The 25,171-nt window shown below is 39.8% G+C and overlaps 1 protein-coding gene across 2 annotated transcripts in view; it reads right to left on the minus strand.

The window, feature by feature from the left end:
• Positions 1–25,171, minus strand: part of POLA1 (DNA polymerase alpha 1, catalytic subunit) — a 199,593-nt gene that overhangs the window by 65,877 nt on the left and 108,545 nt on the right. For both annotated transcript variants that reach the window (XM_032191650.1, XM_032191640.1), the window contains exon 35: positions 1,219–1,335. In XM_032191650.1, the coding sequence (XP_032047541.1) occupies positions 1,219–1,335 (117 nt within the window). The remainder of the gene's footprint in view (positions 1–1,218; positions 1,336–25,171) is intronic.

A 25,171-nucleotide genomic window follows, 5' to 3' on the forward strand; every position in this document is an offset into this window, starting at 1 on the left:
TTAAAACAGTGAACTCTAGTTTAATAGCACATGTGAAAGGTTTCTTCTCTGTCAGATTTGCTTTTTGTCTTTTCTCATGTTATATCTCTGTATGGTTCCCATGTGAGAAGACTGGGAACTTCCATTCATTCTTAGCCACTTTCTATCTGATCTTATATTCTTCAACATCAATTCATTACTAAAGCAAAAAATCACTACCTTTTGATCAATCTGTGACAACACTGTCTCAGTCCCTTGATCTTTATTAACACTTATCTTTTGCGACTCTTTACATCTTAAGTGCCAAATAAAAAGGACCAAAAAAATCTCACGTGGTAAACACAACACTGTCTTCTTGACAGCATTGACCCCCTTATCTCAAACCCTTGATTTTTCTAAGTTTTACATACGCATGGATAATTAAAAGACTATTACAACCTGAAATGAATACCAGTCAAAGATTCCCTTTTTTCATTATGATTTTTTTCTCTCTAACTTTGGTTCTTATATGCAAACTCTGGAAAATGTCAAGACTTCTAAATGTTAAACTCATTTTGTACGCCTTTTCCTGAACAAAGAAATGGAAGTACTTTGCCAGAATTTTGCAATATGGCTTTCTTTAATTTCAGGATTATCTAGGGTGAAGCATGCAGTCATAAACTATGAACAACTAGAGCATACCGCTCAATGTGAGGTTTAAAAACTTCTGTGTATGTAAGGCACTAAGCCAAATCTGGAGGTGCAGAACCCAAAACTTCTCACCTCCTGAAAATACTCATCACTTTACAGTAGCTCCAAAAGATGGTATCAGTAGCCCCAAAAGACGGTATGAAAGCCCACTTCCAGCTCCTTAGCACTTTAGTGATAAGCATCCAGTCAGAGGAGAACCAGTCAGCAGGAAAGTAGGCAGTTGGTTTTGTTTCAGAAGGTTGGTTTTGTTTATTTTAATTTACCTGTATTCTGGCAGAAACATTCCAACAAATCCTAGCTTGCTGACCAAATGCTCATCAGCTGGAAATTTTCCAAACACAGCAGCTGCATGGCATGCTCTCTTCACAGCAATGAGGCCATAGCTTGAATGTGGAGCAGGAGAAGCATATCACAGCCCCCTTTGAACTAGTCACTTAATTAGAAACTCCTGCTTTGTTCTTTTACCACTGAAAGGTAGAGTTGAGGGGCTAGTAAGCTTCCTGAGAATCCTGCTCAATTGTTGTCAAAGTGTTGTCCTAAAACACTTACCTCTGGTCTCAGGATAGCCTTCCTACAGGCCGGGCATACAGGACCACTCCGTGAAAAACTGAGGGGAACTCGTCGGGTTCGATTCTGGCAAGTTGGTTCCTCACATATTAGCCAACCCTACAGAAAGAGAAAATGTAGAAGACATTTTGAGTATAAATCCAAGTTGCAGTTTCTTTTTACTCCATCCAAATAATGATTCATAGTCAAGGAAGAGTGAAACAAACAAACAAACAAACAAACCAATTTAAAGTCTTCCGTGAAGCTCATGTGTCCCTGAGATCCAAAAAACATATAAAGAGATGAAGGTCTTGTTGAAGGTAATACTATCAATGGTGAAGAACTAACTTAAATTCCTCTTGCTTCAAATCCCACATTCTGCACGCTTCAGTCATCCCTTCCTTGAAATGAAACCTTTGTTGTTCTCCAGTTCAGACAGTATCACAATGTAACAGAATTGTTCTACACAACTATGCAGACCAGACAGCAAGACACCCCGATTTAAATTTTAAAGTAAAGTATAATTTCCTTGCTTGCTCTTCTGAAGGGTAAAAGAGTTTTAATTTTTAGGCTTACTGATGACAACCAGAAGCCAGTCAGCCAACCAGCCTTCCTTCCTGCCTCCCTTCCTTCTTTCCTCCAACAGGAAGCTATTGAGACTTCAATGAAAACTCAACTTTTTCTGCCTTAAAATGATATAAAACATGAGCCTGCTTGATCTACGTCAGCTCAAGGGAACAATGCAAAAGGCCTCTCCTACAAGTACAGAAGAACAAACATTTCTGTGATCAGTAAGTACCCAAGAACACCTTCTGCATCAGGTCCAACCACAGGTTAAACCAGCGCCATACCTTGTCTCTAAAACCCACCAACAGCAGATGCCGAGGGGACAGCATAAGAACTAGCATAAAGTACGTTTTTTCCAGAAGATTCTCCCAACTTTTGGGAATGGCTCAAGGACCTCCCGGATCACCATGTCCCTATATATTCAGTGGTGCTGGATGCATTACCGCTCCCAACCCACCGAATTTCAAGTGCTCTTTGAACCAGTGTAAACTTTTAGGATCTACAACATCCTGCAGAGTAACTGTGCGCTGTACAAAAAAGTGTCTTATTTCCCTTGAACACGCCAAAAAAAGATTTTCTAATGCCTTCTAGTTCTTGTATCAGGAGAGAGTAGGAATAATCATTCTGCATTCACCTTTTCCATGCCACTCATGATTTTACAGACCTCCATCACATCACCGGCAATCAAACTCTTTTCCAAACCACAGTCCTAATTTATTTAGTTGCTCCTTGCATGGAAACCACTCCACATCTTTGTTGCCCTTCTCTAAATCTCTTCCAGCTTTTTTTTTTAGAACAAGGGAGTGGGGGAAAATGGGACAAATGGGGAGGGAGATGAAACCAGCACTGCACACTGTGTTCAGGATGCCAGAAGAGCATGAATTTATACAGAAGGAAGATGGTACATACCACCTTGTTTTCTGCTCCTTTCTTTACTCTAGTTCTGTTTGCCTGGAGCACTAGTGAACATTTGAGCACCGAGCAGTCATTGCCAGAAAGACATTTATTATTACTGAAAGATTACAATTTCATTCTTAGGTTGTAATAGTCAAGGCACACATGGTATGCAAAATTAAGATTGGGTTTTTAGCATCTGCGTCTCTTGACATTGACAGAGGATTTCATCTTCCGTTGTTATCTAACAAGTCAACTTAGTATCTTGAAGGTCTTTCTCCAACTCCTCTCAAAGAGTCCCTGCTGTTACTAACCCCGAGTGGCTCAGCATTACTGAGCTCCGTATTTCAGAGTATGGGATAGTTCTGCAGTTGAATAGTCTATTTTTTGCCTGCATTTCCAAACTTTTGCTTTTGTTGCTCCTGCAAAGAAGTGAAATCTACACACCGTGATTCCAGGTACTTTGATAGAAATCTTCCAAAGGAAGGACAACTCAAAAAACTGCTTGCTTCCCTGCTCACTGGCTCTGCAACAAGCTGTATCATTATACCCTGGCAATGACTTCCACCCGATCTCCATGATGGCAGCTGAGGTTTCCAGTTTCTGTCACGTTTCCCACCCTTTCAGTTTCCACAGCCTCCCTCAGAGCACTACAGGCACTATCACCACCTTCACTGGGCAGGCAGCAAGGCAAGCCTGCAGCTACACAACCCTGCTGCTTTTCAGCTCATGGAGAGCTGGGCTTGCTGACAAAACAAATTTGTTCATTAGATGTGACTTAAGTTTTCTTTCCTCACTGCCGAGGACCAAACTGAATCTGTATTTTGGGCCTCAGTAATCAACCCGGTGTCCCAATTTAATACAGTTATGTCAGTATGTTAGTTTGAAGTTAGATATTTGATATTTGAGTTCCTTTATTTATAATGCTTTGGAACTTATGGGGAAGAGTACACAAACTTTGGTTTTCCATTTTACAGAACACTCTTAAAATGGGACTTGACTATTATTGCTCTTAAAATCTGATTTTTATTTTAAAATTTTTGACGAAGTCTTTCCTATCATTTCCTGGAGTATACAGAGATTATTTTTTTTTGGTTGGTTTTGCGGCTTGTTCTCTAAGCAATCAGATAACCTGAATACCATCTCCTTTTGTGTTTGTCAGCTTTACCCTTTCTTTCCAACTAAAAAATAAATTCTTTCACCATTTCTCCAGCCATGTCATATCCTCAACACTTTGTGCCATGAGCTTCAGAACACTTCCTGCTGCTCTTGCACAAAAGAGCTTTTCTGCCCTTGCGAGCAGACTAGAGTAACTTTGTGAACTTTCTGCCAACCGCAAGGTATATGGCACTACCTAAGATGTGTGCTCAAGTCCACAATGCAGAAATGAAAGTACACAAAACAGCTCTAAAGAATAAAGAGTTGCAAAGAGTCAGAAACAGGCCGGTATATATGCAGTTAGGGTTCGTTGCACCCATCTTCGGGTACCTAGAAGCCTGATACTCAGTCTAAACTACCCACCCTATGATCTGTTCACAGCAAATGTTGAAAAATGTTGAAAAAGCATCTCCAAAAAGCAGTTCACCTAACATTTTGGGATGAGGCAAACTATTATCTAGGGTTCTCTTAATAAAATATGTGTACAGTCCTTGTCAGAGCAAGCTTTCTGGAAAAAGTATGATCACCATAACTGACCACTATGTTTGGGTTTTATTGTTATGCAGATTAACAACCTAAATCATTACATATTTAATACTGCAAGGTGAAAAAATTTCAAGAATTCAGAAATCTTCTGTTAATTTAATTTTGGTCTGCTGCACAACTGTTGTCCTAGCAGTCCTAGTACAATTCTCCTTGTCTCTGACTAATTATTTATGGCAAATATCTCACAAGTGACATTAGAAAGACAGACACTGTTCAATAAGACTGACTGACTTCAGCTGATGTTTCACCATGGAAGTCCTAATTCAGGCTCTGACTCAAGGTATTTTGGAGACAGTGGGTATAAAAATGAGCCTGAAGTCACAAAGCTAGTACTTAGCTTTGGTTTTGCACATGGACTTAAGATTTATTTCTATAAAAAGAAGGTGTTGATTAGTTGCCTCACATTTTCTTAATAATTTAATTTTACCAGACATAGACTAATTTATTGCCATGAAAAGTTAGTGAAGGAAAGGACTTGAAAACTTCACACGCTCACTCATGTGAGTACTGAGAATATCATTAGTGCCACTGTGAGGAAAACAAAAACATTGGGGAAAAAAAAAGTCACGTATCTTCTGTTAAGAAGAGACTAAGGACATGCTCTGCATGGACAGCCATTTGTGCCATATTTGCTTATTATGTGTTATCTATACCTTCCTGTGAAACGTCTAGCAGCCGTGTGACACAAAGAGGGTCTTAAAATACACAGCCAGGCAGGAGGAGGTGCAGAAGGTGTCCTATCCCAGTCCCCAACCCTCCTGTTTCTGCACGTTTCAGCTGTAACTATGAAAAGCTTCTGTGCACACAAAAAGAGAATATTCATGTTTCAAAACATATTTAATGACTACATTTGAACTTCAAACAATTTAGTATACTAGGAAAACAAAGCACGAAAACTGCCAGATCGTAAGGTATTAGTTAGGGAACGCAAGTGCAACTGAAAAAGCAAAGCCTGGGATGGGAGCAGCATCCCAACTTCAGCTGAGCAGAATACTCAGAAATAGGCAACGGCGAAATACTGCTTGATAAAAGTAACAGTGCATTTTCTGCCACCTATTGGCATTTTTAGCTAATGATAAGAATCAAAGGACTATACCAGTTGCAAGGTACAGCTTCAATTATCTTAAAAGGGAACAGAGAGGTGGTCCACCCAAACTACTATTAAATAATAACATTTGAAGCAAGTTTATTTATGCAATTGCTTCAGTCTAATGCAGTCGCTGTGCAAGAAAACACCGGGAACGTTGTTGGTCACAAAATACAGAAGGTGAAACAAGACTGAAGAAATCGCCTTAAACTAAAAAGAATAGCTTGAGATAAAAATAAGCATTCAGGTTCAACAACTTGTACTTGTTTTTAACTACTAAGGACTAATGATAAAAACAACTTTCACTGAAAAGTACATTTCTCAATAAACTATATTAAAAAAATGTAGATCTAAGTTGTTGTCCACAAAAATGAAGATGTTACAATATCCATTACGTAGATACTAACTAAATGTCCCTTCAACTCATGGAGAAAACAGTTAATGTAATTTGTCTAGACTTCCTACCAGTTATAATTAACATTAAAGAGGTCTTTTTTTCTTTGTCACCTCTCTATTCAGGACTTATTTGCGTTTGTTTGTACTTACTATCTGTTAATCTCTCTTAACAAATGACAACAATAACTGTTGCTATTATGCATGGAAATTAAACATGTAGATAACTGTGTGAAGGGAGCTATTTTTGAAAAAAGCAGTATCAGAAACATGTAGCTCTTTATGTCTCTTGTTTTGCTTTGATAATTAAGCCATAGCCTTGATTTGTTTCAAACAATAAACTTTTCCATGGACATGCATGTTGCAATCAAGTTCAATACACGCATTATGTTCTGATTCAATTTGTTCAAGTGCATTATTGTTAACCCTTATTTGATCCATGCCTATCATCTTCGCTGACCAAACAAAACCAATCCCTCATTTCCCAGCAGCTATCGCTAAGTCTGTAAATTAATTTGCAATAGATCAAACAAAATCATAATAGAAAACCTTCAGTTTTGTTCTACTTGGTATCTGCAACATTGTGGGAAATAAAATGCAAGTTGATAAAAAAAAAAAAGCAACTAGCATTTCCAAACATTCTGTCTATAAACGCTTAGCTCATTTTAAAATATAAAAAAAAAAGTCTGGAAAAAAAAACAACTGAAGTAAATGCACATTATAAAAGAAAATCCCTGAAGAGTACTATGTCCACAAACTGTAGCTAATGGGGAGAAATTTGCAAGTCAAAAGTAATTTTCTTTCTTTGTAAGTCTGTTCTTGAGAATTAGCCTCTCTCATTCTACTGATCAACAAGTATTATAAATATTACCCCAAAATACAGAGGCAAGTGGTTTTGGAACAGCCTTTCAAACAGAAGTTGAAGGAGTCAACAACACACATTTACTGAGCTTTATCTTAATAGTTCTTACAAATTGCATTTCACAATGTAGCTTGGTTGCCTGCTACAGTAGAGGACTGGATTTGCTTCCCTACAGCACTTCAGCTCTGTTTATGTGTTCCTGCCTTTCGTTACTCTGGATGCTCAGGGGCCAAGATGCTTTAAATTCACACCAAATGAAAAAATGCAGGAGTATAAAGGAGAAAGCTGCAAGCACTGAAAATTATTCAGGTCACTATCAGTCACTTCGGAGTTGAATTTAAAATGTAATTAGCGATTGCTTCTCTACAGTCTCCATTGAAGACAGTTTTAATGTGGGTTTTTGAAAATGGGATCTTGGTGCACGACGTCCAATCTCCAGATGGCTAACATATCCAAGCTGGAGAAAACTAGACCCCAAATCCACAGCAGCTTCCTCACTGCAAAGCTGGACTCACCACCTTATCTTATCAAGCCAACCCAGAAAGGAAGCGTGGGAAGACTACCTGGGCCAGCTTTCCTAGTCAACCAGCACAAGCTTGCTGATCAGCAAACGAGCTTCTAGAAGGCAGAATATTAGACAACACAATGAGAAATTTCTTATTTGAGTGTCACTCTGAGTTACTAATCAAGCCACTTTGTCTTCAAACTGCCCTCTGGTTTTGAACTACTCCTACAAAAGCATTTTGTTTCCACTAATTCCAAGACGAGAAGGTTCAAACTCCATTTTTCTGCTATTATTATGATTTACCCTCGTGCGCATTTACCCAAGAGCGTAAATCTGGTTGAAGTGGCTATTTGATTCCCTGGATGGACAAGGAACCAGTTGTCTTCCAGTGGTTCCCTGGAAGGACAAAGTTCCCCCAGGATTTTTCTACTGCCTAAACTATCAAATCTGTTACCCCCATGCGATGTTAAGAGATTGATGACTTTATGAAACACTTTATACAAAGTTTCTCATCACAAAAGCGGACTTGACTCAGTGACAATAAAGTTATCAGTTCCCCTTGCCATAACCTGAATACATCTCCAGTAGGTTCTCCATGTTCCACCTGTCTGTGTCTTCTATAAATATCCAAACATTTCGGGGAACAGACAAACGCTCTTTAGTAGCACACAGCATCTCAGGAATTAGAGCTTGAGCCAAAACCTTGGTTTGCACATTCTTTGGCACGAGTTTCAGCTATTAATAGTAGCTACATCTTTTAAGAACTGCATCACAATTTACACTTGAAACACCACAGGTGGAATCAATATCCAGTTAAAGATGAACTGCTGCTGTAAAGTCAGGGGAAGTTTTTCTGAACTGTTTCTGAGTTCCAGAAACCCAATTAAAGTAATTTCAACTTCCAAGCTGCTTTCTTGCCTGTTCGGAATAAATACTCCAGTACTAACACTGAATCAATCCGATGCACTTGCATAGTGTTGGTGAGATCTCAGCAGCAACGAAAATCTGAACAACAGAGTGAGGACCTGGTGTCACGCTGCGGGATTTCCATAGACCACACAGACTAGAGTGACACTTACCTGCAACAACCCCCGAATGAAAGCCCTCAGCTCAGGGATGGTATTAGAAATAATAAACAAGGTTTCACGTGGGAAACTATACCTACTTAGTGAGCTGAAGCTCAGCATAACTCAGGTTCCTAAGGGAACGCTGCAGTTTTTAAGGGGAAGTATAACTGCCAAAAACCTCAGAAGACCTCTCTAATAGAGAAACGAATTCTATTGCTGCAAGATAAGAAAAAGTCATAGACTTATTGGATCTCTTTTCAAGATAGAAGACTCAATGATGAAAGATTAGGATTGGCATAACCAGAATCACACTGCTCTCCTCTACAGAAAAAGCTAAGCGCTACCCTGACACCTGCCTGCTTCATATACTTTCTCTTGCCCAGCTAGCTTCTTCATTCCCATTGTCTTTCCAGAGCAAGTGAAAAGATGCATCAGATAGTTGTTTCATCAGTCTTATGGATGGAGTCATTTAGCTGTGAAACTAGCAAAGTTTCTGTGTGAAACTAGACTCAGTGGGGTCCAGCTTAATCAGGAGGGCTCCACACAGGTGGTGTGGTACAGTAAAACATCTTACCCAGTCTGGTCTATGCATCTCCTAGACAGCCTGAGAAGAGATGGCCATTCCTTTGGAAGCTGTAGCTACTGATGCAAACAACTCTGAGACTAAATTACCTGAACTTATAAAGGACTGCAACAACATATGAAAGCAACACACTATGATGACTAAAAAGCAGCCTCTTGGGCACCACTCTGTGCAGGTAAAAGAAAGAACAAGGAAATTCATCATAAAGGTAAGGTGTCATTTGGAGGTAATCTCATCAGAAAGAAATTTAAGGGAAAAAGAACATCCTACCTCAGAAGAGCATCATATTTGGAAAATCAGCCATCAGGCTTCTTTTACTTCCTCACCCCTTTGCAAAATAACCGCCATCAGAACAGAAGCCTTTATAAGAACATGCAACAGCCAAATTCTTCCTTGAGGAAAGGGACTTTTTAGCTCTCCAGAAGTTAGCGCTACAAATAGAAGGCGGGCCTGCACCTTCCCAGGTGGAGGATCATACCTATTTTGACATTTCTGCTATCAGTGATCTCCTTGATAATAGGAAAGCATACCCTACTGACAAGAGTCATACAAACCAGCCCTAAAAACCAGATAGAGTTGGAGTCGGAACAAGCTGGTGATGCAGAACTCTGGGTGTGCACCTTTTTCAGCATCCTTCAAAGTAGGAGAGGAAACTTGATATTTCTCAAGCATACCAAACTCCAAGAACTAATAAAAAAACAGTATCTGTGAGACTGTGACCATTTCTATTTTTGAAGGAAATCTGCAGGGTCTATAAAGTTTCTTCCCACATAGGTTTAGACATATTTAGATCTCAAAGTAGTATATGGATAGACATTGTTATTAATACACTAATCATTCTAAGTTTCTTTTCCCGTTTCACAAGGCTTAACTTTGTCAAAACTTTAGCAAGAAATTACTAGAAAAGTTTTCTCTCTGACTTTAGTATGTAAAAACTTCCTCACCACAGAGATCAAATTGTAGAAAATCAGAAGCCCTAATGTCAGGTTCAAGAGATCCCTTACTAGCGAAGAAATTCGTCTGAATTTCATCCTAGAGTTTCAAGATGTAAAAGCAAGTTCTCTTGAACTGCTAGACATAACTGAATCTTTTACTTACGTCAAACATCTCTTAAAACTAATATATCTAGCATATTTACAGTCAAATCTACAAAAACAAAGGATGATCTTTGTTGTTTTGTTTTTAAACTCCCTGTGCTACCCTGACACCTGCCTGCTTTATATACTTTGTCTGAAGGCCTTATACTGCTGTCCTCACTGTAACATTTAATCATCTTCCAATAATAAATTCACTTGATATTTTCACAGTCTTCAGACATTATTTTATAGAAGGAGCTGGGTCAAGAGTTTATATTGATGCTGGCTGGCTAGAGCTTTTGTCTTTTCATGGGGACAGGTACCACATTAAACATAGTGCCAAACTTGTCCTAGCTGAAAGGAAAGATGTTGCAGCATCTACTTAGATTTGCATCAGTTCCTCTATGAATTCATCCTGTAGTTTAAATATTTTACCCAGGGAACGCTTATTCAGTGTTCTCTGGTGTTCTGTTACGTATTGTGGACATTTGGCTTTCAATTCCAAGCAGCAATGCAAATAGTTTTAGTTTCTCAATGACTGAAATTTTGTTCCTGAAATTTATATATGAAACTAGTCATAGTCCATTAAGAGACCTTGTCAAAGATCCAGTGTGGTATATGACTATCTGCATCACAAGCAAATATAAGGAGATTATTATTTTTTTTTCAAGCCAACTCACTCCTGTCTGCTGACTTCACTTTTTTTTTCCCTATACATTATATATTGTACCTAGTTCCTCATCCAGAAAAAATAGGTTACATTTCCCACTATGAGTAGTTTTAGAGTCTGATGCTACCTGATCATCCAATTTAGGAAAAAAGTAAACAGGGACCACAGCTTTTCACACTCCATTTCATGCTGCCTCACTTCAATGGACGTTGAAGATATGATTTCAATTTCATTTCAAAGCACTTCCTCATTTTCAGAGCTTCTTGAGTTTTGGCCTATATAACTGATCTGAATTCAGCTGTGGGATGGAGTGGATAAAAAAAACCTCTCATAAAGAAAGGAAATGCCTTTCCTGGATGGTTCATTCTGCTCCTCTTGAATTCACCATTTGCCTGAGAAAGCAGTAGCCAGGCTGATTAATGGATAGAAGCGATCTTTGAGGAAAAATACACAACTGTCTCTTAAATGAAAGAATAGTAACAAGGAGATATGAATTGCTTTTCAAAGTGTACTACTTGAAAGCAGTACAGACCATGGAGATGGCTGGTTATATCCAGTATTATTATCACAGGAACCAGTTAAAGGATGTTATCAAATTGAAGCACGTTAGCCAACAACTTCCTAGTGGAAGGCAAATGATCACCTTACCCCCAATGAGACTGTACTGCCGGTAAGAGCGAAGGATACCCTCTCCAAACTAATATCTACCGAACCCTCCTGATCTCAGAGACACTCACACTTGTCACCTCAGCTCCCCACTGGAAAGCTGCCAGCCCAAACTGACTGAAAGGCAACTGGAGTCAAGGGGATCCATACCCTTCAAAGGCCAGATGTGACAGCCCAGAGCAACCAGTCAAACTGCAATTAATGCGGCTTCACTAACTTGCGACCTTAAACAAAGCAGGAGAGAGGAAATAGTTTCTCAGGAAAACATGAAGTGTCCTTCTGTCCTGAAAAACTGATGACATTAGAATGACAGAGGCAGTGATGTGGGTTCCTGGCAGCCTTTACGAACGTGAAGCCTACCTTTCACACCGAACTGCTCAGATCCAAAGCACCCAAAGAAAAGACCCAAGCCTAGTTGCCTTTGAACACTGTGGAAATTTGATGTAAATTCAGAGGATTTAACCTACAACAAAATTCTGTCTCGTAAGAATACTTTCTAGACGTTTATTCACTGCTCACATATAGTAACCACCCTTTTAGAAACCAGTTACCGCAAGAAACTTTCGGTAAGGTATTGCTCTTGTGACACAAAGTCAGCCACAAACAATCATATGCCTATTTCTACGCTACTGAAAGTTTGTAGACTTCCAATAATGGTATTTTGTGATTTAGATATTCCAATATAATAGAACTTGAATTGCTTTCAGATCCAAAACTGAAAAAAAAAAACAAACCACTGAATGAAAACCCCCAAGACTGAAAGAAAACTTCATTAACCTCTAGATAATATTACTCTCAGCAATACCTGTCGTATTGGTCTGATCATTAGTCTCAGAAAAAATATCAAAGTAGGAGATAATGGAACAAGCAAGAAATGCACCCTACCACCCAAAGAAGAACCCAAATGCTCAAACTAACGTAAAAAAATGCTTTAAACAAAATTATCAACCAAGACAGAAGTGAAAAATATCTTGTAGGTCAATGCAAGAGTTTTACATGTTGCTTTAAAAAAAATCAATTTTTAATAAGACATCTTCAAATGTACAGTCATATGTCATTTCATACAAGTTATTTGAAACTTATTGATCTCATTTGTGCAAGACCTGGCTCTGTCATCAGCCTGCTGAAAAGATAATGGAGCACTCCAAACCCTTATGATAGGTTAGATGCAAACAGTGGCCCTCATTTAAACACATGTAATAGCACTGCAAGCAGACGAATTCCAGCCTTAACAGTTGTACGTTATACACTGAATTAGCAACTATGTTCTGCTTTACTTCACATCAAAGCCAATACCTCAGTCTTGTTTATCTTCAGGAAAATAAGGTTCTGGGCACCAAAATACGCACCCAAAACATTGTAAAGTAGAGCACAAGTGCTCATAGTCTGACACACCACCCTCAAAGAAAAACAGCATCTACCAGTTATTTTATTTTACTTAAGAAAATATGAAAACAGCTAAATTAGATTTCAAGAAAGCAATGGTTAGATGGCATACTTCAAATGACTACATGGAAAATTACTTTGAAAAAAGGATCAGTGAAAGATGTCTTACATACTTCTGCATGGACGTCTAAAACCACTACAAGGATATTCAAGTCTATTCTGTAAAATATTCTCCCTATTCACACGAGTCAAAGCAAGCTACATTCTTAGGCTGTAACAGGTCACAACTAAGTACAGTACCTTGCTTCAGAAATAATTTAGCTTTGTCTGTCAACTGTCAACAAAGCACAAAGAGCTCATACAGTCCATCCACGTACTGCTTGCTGAAGTATCTAGCAAAACACAAACAGTAAGAACTCAAGATTTCTTCGGATCCATGCCTCTACTTTGGGCAGAAAGCTGCAAACACTCAACTCCCCTTCCATCATCCACTATTTTACCCTCTCCCCTCAAAGTTGCATGCTGTCTTTGAAATTCTCCCCCATTACAGAACCATTTTGCAGGAAGTTCGCTGATGCCAGACATAACACAGACCATAAGCAAGGAATATCTGACTTTAACCATGCACCCTTGTACCCCGCAATAACAGGAAGATCTGTTGACTCTACTATACATTTCACGTACATAAAAAGACTTTACGTGAAACATTTACCTTCGCAACCTGGTTTGAACACCTCTGGAATACTGAAAGAGTTAATACAGTTGTGAAAACTTTAAAAATAATAATGAGCTGACATACATAAATGAGTTTAGAGGGGCTCAACAGAATAGGTGGTAATGATAGAGAAAATGGTCTCAACAGCCTGGTCACCTTAAACTAGGGAAGTTTGAAGCATCGCTAAGCAATGTTTGTTCATTTAAGTTTAATTATTTTCTCCTTGAGAATGGCACTAATGAAACTGAATATCTTTCATGGTTTCGACGAGCAGTTTGAATGGTCTGCAAACAGGACTGAGGGCAGACAAGGGAACTGGCTGAGCCGGGGGGTTGCTAGGTGATGCAGAATGGAAACCCACAAACTTGCTCAGGTTTACTTTGCTTTCATGCTGCTCTCACACAGGCTCTCCAAAGTTTTAAGAATTAATTTCCAGGTAGCTATTTAAAAAACAAAAAGCCAAATAATTAAAAATGAAAAACCCTCCCTCCTCTTCATCTCTTCTCCCACTCCACCCCCTCCTCCCCCCAAACAGGAAAAAATTAGGAAAGAGAGGAAATTCACAGCAATAAAGTGCAGGAAATCCATCGCAGGGCTTTGAGTACGACGAGAAGAAGAATGTTCTATCTGTTTGTATATAATTGTTAAGGCTAGGGACATTTTTCATCACCTCCGATTAATTTTTACTTCTGGACATGTAAATAAAGATGATTTCTGGAGCAATACTGCGGACCTTTAAAGTGCTTAGAATGGAAATCAAGTCATATTTACTAATATTTCCAGCACAGACTGCAAAAGCAAACTTTTCAGTGGAGCCATTTGTTTCTGTCCCCAGCCTTTTCAGAGCTGCGGTTATTTTTCTATTTTTTTTTTTATTTTTTTTTATTTTTTTCTAAAGTATCTGATCAGAGATTGTCCGGTAAGAGCACTTTATTAGATCATCAGTCAGAGGGTTTTACAAGCACCGAGAGCTATGGGCTCAAATGCAGCACATCAGTTTTAATAGCCGAAGGTCTAATAGTAAACTGCAGATACTGCTGAGAACTTTCCATGCACTGAACTCTTGAAAAAGCACCATCTCTCAAGCTTAAATGCAGCTGCCTCTTTCAATGCCGCAAATGGGTAAATTTGACAAAAAAGCCACCATTAAGACTACATGAAAGGCTCAAGACAACATCCTTTCAATGCTTTGTACTTCAGTAATCAGATGTACTTACTCACCCCCTCCCCCAAACCCGATCAAGAACTATTTCTGAATGGTAGGAAATAATTCCACTTTGTACATCTTTTAGTTAATCAAGACTTTCTATTCAGCAATTTGACCTTTTGTTCAAAACAGGATTATCAGTTTTTTCGCCAGTTACCAAGGGCGACTCGCATGGTGAACATAATTGCAATAATTTGCAAAACACCATGGCAACCCACATTACAACTAGGTAAATACTGGTCTTTTGTGCTACATTGTTATTTTCAGAGATGCTGAAGTCAAAGAACGAATGACAAATGAACACAAAATTTATATTTGCTTTGTCTCAAAAGAGAAGAAAATTGATAACAAGAATTGGGGGGAAACCGACTACAGCTGTAATTTCTAACTTGATTAATTAGGATGGTAACAGTCCTTAACAGTATATTCAACAAACAGCCCTGACTTAGTCTCTCCACCCACCTCTCCCTTTCCACGCTACTACCGCTAACCCCCACCCCAGACAAATTTTTGCAGCTAGGAGAACAAACAACTCCATTTGCTCTTTTCTTCAACTTAATGGAATCCTTAATTACAGAATATTGTTCTCCTGCTCTTCATTACACTGAAAACTGAAAGTGAGAGAGAGGCGAGGAGGAAGGCAGCGCCGCGCAGGCAGGGGAGCTACGGTCGCCTTGGCGGCTCCTGTCCGCAGCGGACCCAGAGATGAGATGGCACTTTTTGCTTTTTTTTTTTTTTTTTTCTTAAATAATATTAGCAGCTGTTGAAGAGCAGATAATTAAGGAAACTACTGAGTGCTCCGGTTCCCTCGCTGGCAGCATTAGCAAGCCATGGAAGCTGAAGTCAAGTCATGAGCAAAATCCAAAAGCAGAGGGAGCAACTGCTTGGAAAGAAAAAAATACTCTTAAAATGAACAAACCGGGCGGTTTCTAAGAAAATACTTACTCTATTAAAACACTTGCCTATCAGTAGTATTATATATTTAATAAACTGAGATTTTTAAATTTATTTTCTTTATAATTATAAGAGTCTTATTGTTACGGTATAGGCTTTTAGTAAGACTACAAGAAAACATTAAAACCAAGTATTTCAGAAATCTTACAAATAAGGAAATAATTCTGCCTAAGACAAAAATTGCTGGGAACGGCATAGTACGTGTTACTAATTAAACTTACAGAGAAATTTGCTATATGTTACTGATGCGTGAGTTCTGTGCTGAAGCATTTGTCATGCTACAGTGAACCGGCTGAATGGCTGAGAGCTTAATTTTCATGATACCATTAATAAAAACAAGTTACATCTCCACACAGGCCAAATCCTGTCAGCAGATGGATGCACGTCGCTCCTCTAACATCCGGTAGCACCCTTCAGCAATGAACACACGGTGAGTGTTCACATACAGGGAGTGCATGAAAAATACATTAAGCTGCAAGAAGCGTGCAATCAGAAGCCAGTGTAATCCTCATTTCAATTCCCTGTACATACAAATCATGTGTCAACTTACAGTTAAGGACCACGTCTTTATTTCGGTTCTCATTAAAGGCCTGGGCTGCCAGTAGGATAAAACGGGCTCGCAAAGTGAACAAGACCACTGCTGTATCCCTGCGCGCTGTAACCACTGGAGACTATATAGTAAAATGAAGTAATGAAAATGAAGAGCTAAAGGCAACTAAATCCTGCCCCAGAGAGCTGAGAAGTACTTTTGCCCCTGCTACAGAGCTTCTCCTTGCCTCCCTTGTCAGCTCCCCATGGACAAGTCACTTCAACTTTACTGGAAGGACTCTTAAGCAATGGTCACCAGAGCAATGAGGCTGATTTTGTTGAAATTTGAAGGTCTACCCTGTTGAAGTTTGAGTACGCCCAACTGCAAGCTGAAAGCTGTGCTTTGGGCAGTGATACATACTCTGAAAATCCAGTCCTTTGCATCACAGACTGGGCACCCAAAGTTCTGGATACATTTGATGTTCGTTCCTCCGTGCCTCATTTCTCTGAGAAATAAAAATAATTGTCCCCTCACTTTGCATGGCTCTCAGAAAGATGTTAAGAGCCACTCAACACTGCAGTGAAGTGTGCCACAGAAACCCCCGGAGAAAAATAAATAATTCTAGGCAAAGCTGTGGATAGTGCGTGCAGTATGGTAAAGGGCACCCACTAAATAATGTCAAGAAACCAGAACAGGCTGCTGGCTCACCGAGCGAGCACTATCCAACCTGCAGGCTGCTATCTGTGGAAGGAAGAAAATGGAATAACATCAGACACAAACAATTTGGACCAAACTTCAGCAGGCAGTAATAAATCCATGATTTTCTCAACTTTCAAGTATCCAACTCTGCCATATCTGGACCTCCCTTCCTTTTTTTATTTTAAGCATTCATCTTTCTTTCCATTGTTCTTCAAAATAGGGCTTAAGGGAATGCACAGATTTTGCTCTCAAACTGCAGGGAATAACCCATAATAACAGTGAATTTCCTCTTTCTCTGCAAGCCACGCATTTTACCCAGTGTTTGTCAATAGCAGAGGCAAGCAAAAACTTAAGATTTTACACTTTTTTTTTTTTTTTAATCAAATCAATCACTCTCAAATAAAATTGCTTTTCCTGTCCAAACTTTCACGGGCCTATCTTCATCTTCATACATCTTCATACTATTTCAAGCCTACTTGCCCAACCAGGAGCTTATCCGATGGATTCCCAGTTTGAATATTCTAATTTATCTAATCCCGCTCAATTTTGCTTCTTTGCTTGCACTTTCCTGTGCATCTACCAAGTTCCAGTTCTAGTCTCTTGTGTCAATTCTGTTCTCTTTGCTCACCTATACCCATCCTTGCAGTTGTACTTCATATCGCAGAATGGTTTGGGTTGGAAGGGACCTTAATGATCATCCTCTTCCAATCCTCCTGCCATGGGCAGGGACACCTCCAACAGACCAGGTTGCCCAAAGCCCCATCCAGCCTGGCCTTGAACACCTGCAGGGACGGGGCATCCACAGCTTCTCTGGGCAACCTGTGCCAGGGCCTCACCACCCTCTGAGTAAAGAATTTCTTAATAATTGCTTTTTTCTTTTTTCTTTTAAAACAGCCATTGGTACTAAAAAAAAAATAGAAAAAAAAATATACCTAGCTCTTGTTCCCTTTATATTTTAAATGGGCGATTTCCTTTTCTTCTGCAAAACTCTGTGATGTCCTAGGACAGACACTCATTTCTGATCAAGGGCCTGAAACTTGTTCCTAAAACCTAGAGCTCTGGCAAGGAATCTTGCTGAACTTGAACATTTGCAAGGACCTATTGTTAAAAGAACAGGCTAATTTTTTTTTTTTCTTAAAGGTTTATAAAATCAGCATTTTTGATGGATTTCTATAGGGACAGCAAAAGACAACCTACAGAAAAGACAAACAAGGATGAAACATGCTCTTCCTCATAGACAAGCCATAGCAGCTGTATTTCAGGTATTGCAAGGTCACCTGAACAGCTCTAACACTGTGTTACTGCACTATCATGCAATAAGCAACTGATTATAATTAAAGCATTTTCAGGCTTGTGGTCTACAATTAAGCTGATTTAAATCACACTGAATTTTCCCATTTCCTGTTCTTCTTCAGGTGACCACAACACTGCATAAATGTAGTTGTTTGCCGGTGCTCACTTGGCTGGTTCATGTATCAAGATGTATGTTTCAACCACAACTTCTGGTTTGGTAACACTTTGGAGTAATTAAAATACACCCGTGGCATACCTTATTCTAAGAAAAAAAGCAGCAGACACTGCTCTACTGAACTCCACGTTTAATGTTTTTGTTTTCTTCCTATTTCCTTTACTTAATTAAACAGAGCATCAAGGAAGACACTCAAAAGTCTCAAAAATCCCTTTGGTAAGTGTTCTGGGATGGTTAGGCTTCTTCTTTAGCCTCCCCTCACCTACCCATTGATTTTTATAACTTCCAACACCCTCCCCCAACTCTTTCCTGCAGTCCTCTTAACTCTCTGTCAAACTTTCTTACACCTGCCTATCCTTTTCAGAAAGACAGCCCTTGTGCCATTTCCCCTCAGCTTTGACTTTATTTACCTTTCCCACTACAGTCAGACTGCAAAGTTCTCCGCTTCTTTAGGAGAGACTGAGCTCTCCAGTAGGTTCTCATACCCAATGCTGTATCATTCTCCATGGAAGTAGCAAACATCTTTTGAGGGACAATCTCCATAAATGACACACTTTCCAGACACAGACCAACGAATGTGTTAAAAGAGGCCAGAGGGAGATAGAATTTTTGAAAGACAGCTTAAAGTGTTTTCTTTCAGTATTTTTTTTTCAGGTGGGCGTCACTGCTACTTGCTGTGAAGACCAAAAAACACTCAAGAATCTAGGCTGACCTGCCTGGTTTTGGTTGAGGCTGGCAGGGATCCCTGGAAGTCACCCACTCCAAGCCCTACCCAGGCATGGACACCCAGAGCCACGTCCAGGCGGCTTTTGGAGATCCCCAAGGAGGAGCCCCCACAGCTCTCTGGGCAGCCTGTGCCAGGGCTCCTCACCCGCCCAGCACAGCAGTGCTGCCTGGTGCTCAGAGGGAGCCTCCTGGGCTCCAGTTTGTGCCTGTTGCCTCCTGTCCTGGCACCGGGCATCACAGAAAAGAGCCTGGCTCCCCCTTCTTTGCACCCTCCCTTCAGGTCTTTATAGACATTGATGAGATCCCCCTGAGCCTCTTCTTCTCTAGGCCAAGCTGTCCCAGCACTCTCCTCCTCTCTTCACAGGAGAGGTGCTCCAGTTCCTTCATCACCTTCATGGCCCTACATTGGACTGTCTCCAGTAGCTCCAGGTCTTTCACATACTGGGAGGGGGGAGCCTAGAACTGGACCCAGCACTCCACTGGTGGTCTCACCAATGCTGGGAAGAGGGGAAGGTGTACCTGCCTCTCCTGACCTGCTGGCAATACCATGACTTGATAGCCAAGCCAAGAATACTGCTGGCCTTCTCAGCAACAAGGGCACATTGCTGACTTGTGTTCAACGTGATGTCCACCAGGATACCCAAGCGATGCCAGAAAGGATCAAAAGCATCTCAGAAGAGCTGTTATGGATTCATTTAAGATGAAAAAAAAAATGTTTTTCTTAATCTTGAAGAATGCTAATCCATTTGAGCTTAAATTTTCAGCTAGAAGTCAGCTTTACACAGATTCAACATGCAAAATGGCAGGCCAGGCATCTAAATGTGGCAATGGTTCAAAGCTTTTTAAAACAACGTTTCCAAAACTTACACCAATGTAATGCATGGCAAATTTTATTAAAAATTGCTTTCAGGTTTGTATGAAAAAAGAAAGGGGACAAAGACTTGCAGAGTGCAACAACAGAAAGGTGTCTTTATTTTTTCTAGGACATAATAGCAGCCACAGTACCAGTCGCAAAGAAAATACTAAAGACCATATCAGTGCAATCAACTGGAGGTTGTTCTTGCTGAGCCTCAAACTGAAAGTTCCCAGACCATCCAGACAAATACATAAATATAATAATTTACATCAATGAGTATGGATAGAAAGAGATTGCATAAAACACATTATTAAAAATATTTTCAAAAGGACTGATGTGAAGCCAGTTGGTACTACAGCTTTATCACAGGAGGTGGCCAGGACCATCTGGAACTGGTTGCATGGCTATTCAGGACAACAGGGCCATGTTAAGAACAGGAAGAAAGGGCACACAAAATTGACCTGTCTGCACCCATGGCAGTTTTGCTCAAGTAAGTTGTAGAACCTCTCCTTTTTGAAGATACTTCAAATTTGATCTATTGGATCTAAGCAGCTTGATCTGACATCAAGGTTGGATCTGCTTTGAATGGAACGGCTGGTCCAGATGACATCCAGGGGTTTCTTCAACCTAACTAAAGTAACCAGATGGATTTAAAGCTACTAAAGCTCCTAGGTAAGTATAAAAACAAAACCAAACCAAAACAAACAAAAAAAAGAACTCAAAAAAAAAACAAACTAAACTCAAACTGAACTCAAACTAAAAAAATCTCAGAATTGGAAAGAAATTTTTCTGTTGCTTATACAAAGGTGATCCAACACAGCAAGTAAAATAAATAAGACATTGTAATAGGATTTATTTTACAAATATATGCATGTAACTATTGGCAGAATTTACTAAAAATTGTGTTTAGTAAACCTGATTCAGGAAGGACAAACAGTGCAAAATCAGCCGGTAGAGTATGATCCTTCAAAAATACACTATCCCTTTTTTTTTTTTCTTTCTTCTTTTTAAAGGTTACCTGCCAATGACACCTACAGAGCCTATAAAGTCAAAAGGTCAATACAAAAGTTAGCATGGCCCAGCAGACCCTTCTAACTACAGCTTCTTGAGAGCTTACTGTCTGATAGAAAAAAAACGCTGCTATAACGTCACTGCTTTGAGTTTGTGGTAGACATACATGTTGTTTCTAGGACTAGCATTTTTCAAAAAAGAAAATACTTCATATAAGAAATTGTTTGAAGGAAATTCTGAATTTCATTATGGCAGGCAAAGAAAAATTAAATGACTGGAGTAGAAGACTGACTACTTAGCAACAGGTTTTACGACCTGATTTTATATGGGTAAAAGAGCAGTACCAATCAACTATATTCTTGTTGCTGCAAGACAGTCCTTTTTTGTAAGGTAAGGAAAATGACAAGCACTTTTTAAGTTGGTGGAATACATAAAATACATGTATAAGAAATGGAGACTGAAAACAGACAGCTATCAACATAAATCTTTTCTAAGTATAACCCTGATACAAAAAATTAAGCCACCTATTACTAAGAATATAACATGAAAAAAAAATCTTTATAGCACAATAAAATAGAAATTTAACTTTCCCTGTATTTTGGAAGAGTGCAGAAGCAGTGTGGTAGCAAATCAAAAACTACCTCTGGGTTTGTTAGCAATAAAATCCTTGATAGGCCATTAAAACTCAAGAACATTCACACAGTGACTACTTGTACTTGATGTATTTAAAGGTAACAAGATCTCTTGCTTGCTGGACTTCACAGCACCAGGAGCTGCCTCAAAAGACTGAGCTTCACCTATCCACAAAAATGCTAATTTTCCTTGAAATAGTTAAACAAGCAAACCAGGATGATCTATACAACTACCCGTATGCATCAGTCTAACATTAACCGAAGGAAAAAAACCAGAAATACTGACAGGAACTTTACACAATCAAGAATTTAAGGACAGGAATGTAATTAACATCAGTCAATATGTTTTTATATAGGGCAATCATCAACCACACATGAAGTTCATTTTTTGATAGGATTACAAGTTTGGTTCAGAAAGGCAGATGTTCTATAATTTATCTCTTCAATGGTGTTTGATTTACTTCCAGAGGATGCCACAATAGAATTAGCATTGCACGGTGTTAATAAAGTACATGTGAAATGGATTAAGAGGAACAAAGTTGAAGCATCTCAAAAAATCAATTGTCCATGAGACACAAAGTGATGACAGTCATGTAAGCATTTGTCAATATGGGATAGAGAGGGATTCTGGTGATGTATCACAAAGAAAGGGTTACACCCATACTCTTCAACATTTACATCAGTGATTAGCAGAAGAGAGAAATCAATTCAGAAAAAATCTAAGGATGACAAAAGCAGAACAGTAAATAATGATAAGCACGAGGAAATAGGTTTTGCAAACTGCACTCACTTCAAACAAAATGCATTTTAGTACAGCCAAACAAAACCTACGCACTGGGAACAAAGACTACAGTTCACACTTACAGAACAGGAATACTGTATCCCAGAAATTATCAGCTGAAAAGGAGTCATGGTAGATAAGTACATCAACATAAGCTCTAAAGGCACACCTCAGATGTAGGGATTCAATAGTGAAGAACTGTGAATTAGTACTGAGGTGGTTTTCTTCAAATGAATTGGTGAGAGTGATACTGGAGCAAATAGTTCTTTTAACAAGAGTTAAAAGCTGAACAGTGACTAGTAAAGAGCCATAAACAAAATTTCAAGGCCTTGAAAAAACAAACAAACAAACAAAAAGAACAACATGCAACAGCAACAGACCTTAAGAGCACAAACTCTACTATCCTAAAAAAAGCCTGAGCAGTGACTTGATCAGAACGTATAAGAACACGTATAGGGGAAGAAAAGGGCAGGCAACACAAGATACTTCCATCTAGAAAGAAAGGAGTAATATGGGCTGGTGGATAGAAAAACTTGGTAGATTGAAAGCTGGCTCGGCAGCCAGGCCCAGAGGGTGGTGATCAGTGGTGCAAAGTCTAGCTGGACGCCGGTAACTAGCAGTGTGCTCCAGGGGTCAATATTCAAGGTAAAAAAAGGAACAAAGTGGGAAGTGATAAGATCCATCTGCTGAAGTAGAATAGCAGTATCACTTCTTAATCTAACAAGGATGACTAAGACAGGATTTTTGGGAGACGGTAACCAAAGCCTGGAGAGAAGTCACGGCACAAGCAGCCATGAGAAAACATCCAAGTGACAGCGTGATGGCGAAGCTCTCGCATTCCCCTCAAAGGCAGCACAACTGAGAGCGCATCTTAAACGCCTCTCCCCAAAGCCGTGAAGCACAGGGAACAAGCAGAAGGAATCAGAAGTCCATGCAGTCAGAGAACTGAGTTCACGGAGATATGGTGTGTGGGACAGCACAGAATGAAGTGCTGTGAAGGACAGCTATAGCATCTTCAAGTAGGCCAGGCCAAGGATGGGAAGAAGAGGGAGTTGCAGTCTTTATAAAGGAACACCCTGAATGCCTTGAGCTTTTCTTTGGAGTGGGTTATGAGCCAGTCAACGGCTTGTGGGTATGAGAAGAGGAGTAGAGTCAACAACAGAGTACACTGAGGTGGGCATCTGCTACAGTCCACCTCATCAGGAAGTGGAAAAAGATGAAAAATTTGTTATATACCTAGGATATCCCACGATCACAGCCCTTAGCTCTCACAGGGGATTTCAAACACGTTGGAAGGGACAAGCAGTATGCCACAAGCAATCCTAGAGATTTCTGGAATGTTTTGAAAACAGTTTCTTGATGGCTGAATAAGAAACTGAATAAAGGAGACACTCAGCTGGAGTTACTGAAAATGAAGAACTGATAAGGCATGTGAACATCAATGGCATCGTTAGCTCAAATGTGTTTTAGATGGTGGAGTTTAAGGTCCTGAAAGAAGTATGCAAGAGAAATTAGAATTCTGGACTGCAAGAGAAGGGATTTCAGCTTTTTCAGGGATCTGCTTGGCAGGATCTCATGAGAGGCTGCTCTGAAAGAGCAAAAGAACCCAGAAAACCTGGTACATCTTCAAGGACAACCTCTCCAGAACAAGGAAGAGTTCACTCCAATGCACAGCAAGTCAAGCAGAAAAAACAGTATGGGTGAACAAGTGCCCCCTGAGCTCAAACGTGAAAAGGAAGCACATGGAAAGTAGAAGCAAGGATGGGCTTCTCAGAATGAATGCAGAGACACTGCCTGAGCATGCAGAGACAGAATTAGGAAAAGCCAAACTTCACCTGAAGTTAACATCAACAAAGCGTGCAAAGAGCTTCTTCAACAAAAGCTGTGCAAGGAAAGCCAGTTAAATTACGGGCCTGCTGTTCCGTGGCACAAGGAACACAGAGGCAAAGAGCACAGAAATGGCTGAAGGACTCGAGGCCTTCTTTACCTTGCTATTTACCAACAAGGTTTTATCTCAGGCTTCCCGGATCCTTATGCATAGTGGCAAAGACTGGAGGACATCAGAAGAATAAGGCAAGGAGCACATCTGTGTATTGGAAATATCAAAGTCCATGGGACAAGATGGTGTGTATTTGGGAGTGCTAAGGGAGCTGGTCAACGCATTTCCGAAGTTACTTTATCATCTTCAACAGGTCAAGTGATTAAGCAAGGCTCCTGGTGACTGAAAGATAAACGTCACGCTCTTTTTCAGAGAAGACAAAAAGGAGGATTTGGGGAAATAAAAACCTCACCCTGGGCCCTTGGAAGCCATGTCGAAGCAACCTGAAGGACAAAAAAGTTACTGCGAACAGCCAGCATGGACTTCTGAACAGCTTACAAAATGGATCTAAAACTGGTGGGACCACTGTTCTTCATGGATTATGATCGCTGATGTGAAGTTCCATTAGAAGACAGCTACAAGTGACACTTTTTAGCAGTTGAAGCTAGGGCCAATTTTCATCTGCATTGGCAGTAAGGTGGAACACACCCTCAGCATGTTAAGCAACAAAATATCAGCTTAGGGCTAGCATTTGACCCATTTGAAGCCAGTCCCTCATTCACAGGGACCTTGACAAGCTCAAGAAATGGGCTGACAGGAACCTCATGAATTTCAAGAATGCCAAACAAAGTCAGGAATCTGGGATGAATAACTGCCTGCAGCATTACTGGGGACTGAAGAATTGGGCACTGACAAGACACCTTCCACTACCTAACAGAAGGAAAAACAGAACCAGACTATTCTCAGGGATACACGCTCAGACAACAAAAGGCAACAGATATGGGCTGCAACAAAGGGAATTATGATAGGCATTAGGCACTTTGTCTGTTTGTTCAGTTAAACCATCAGGATTTTCCAGCCATTAGAACAGCTCTGGAAC

Source organism: Aythya fuligula, chromosome 1 (assembly GCF_009819795.1).
Source record: "Aythya fuligula isolate bAytFul2 chromosome 1, bAytFul2.pri, whole genome shotgun sequence".
Taxonomy (NCBI): Eukaryota; Metazoa; Chordata; class Aves; order Anseriformes; family Anatidae; genus Aythya; species Aythya fuligula.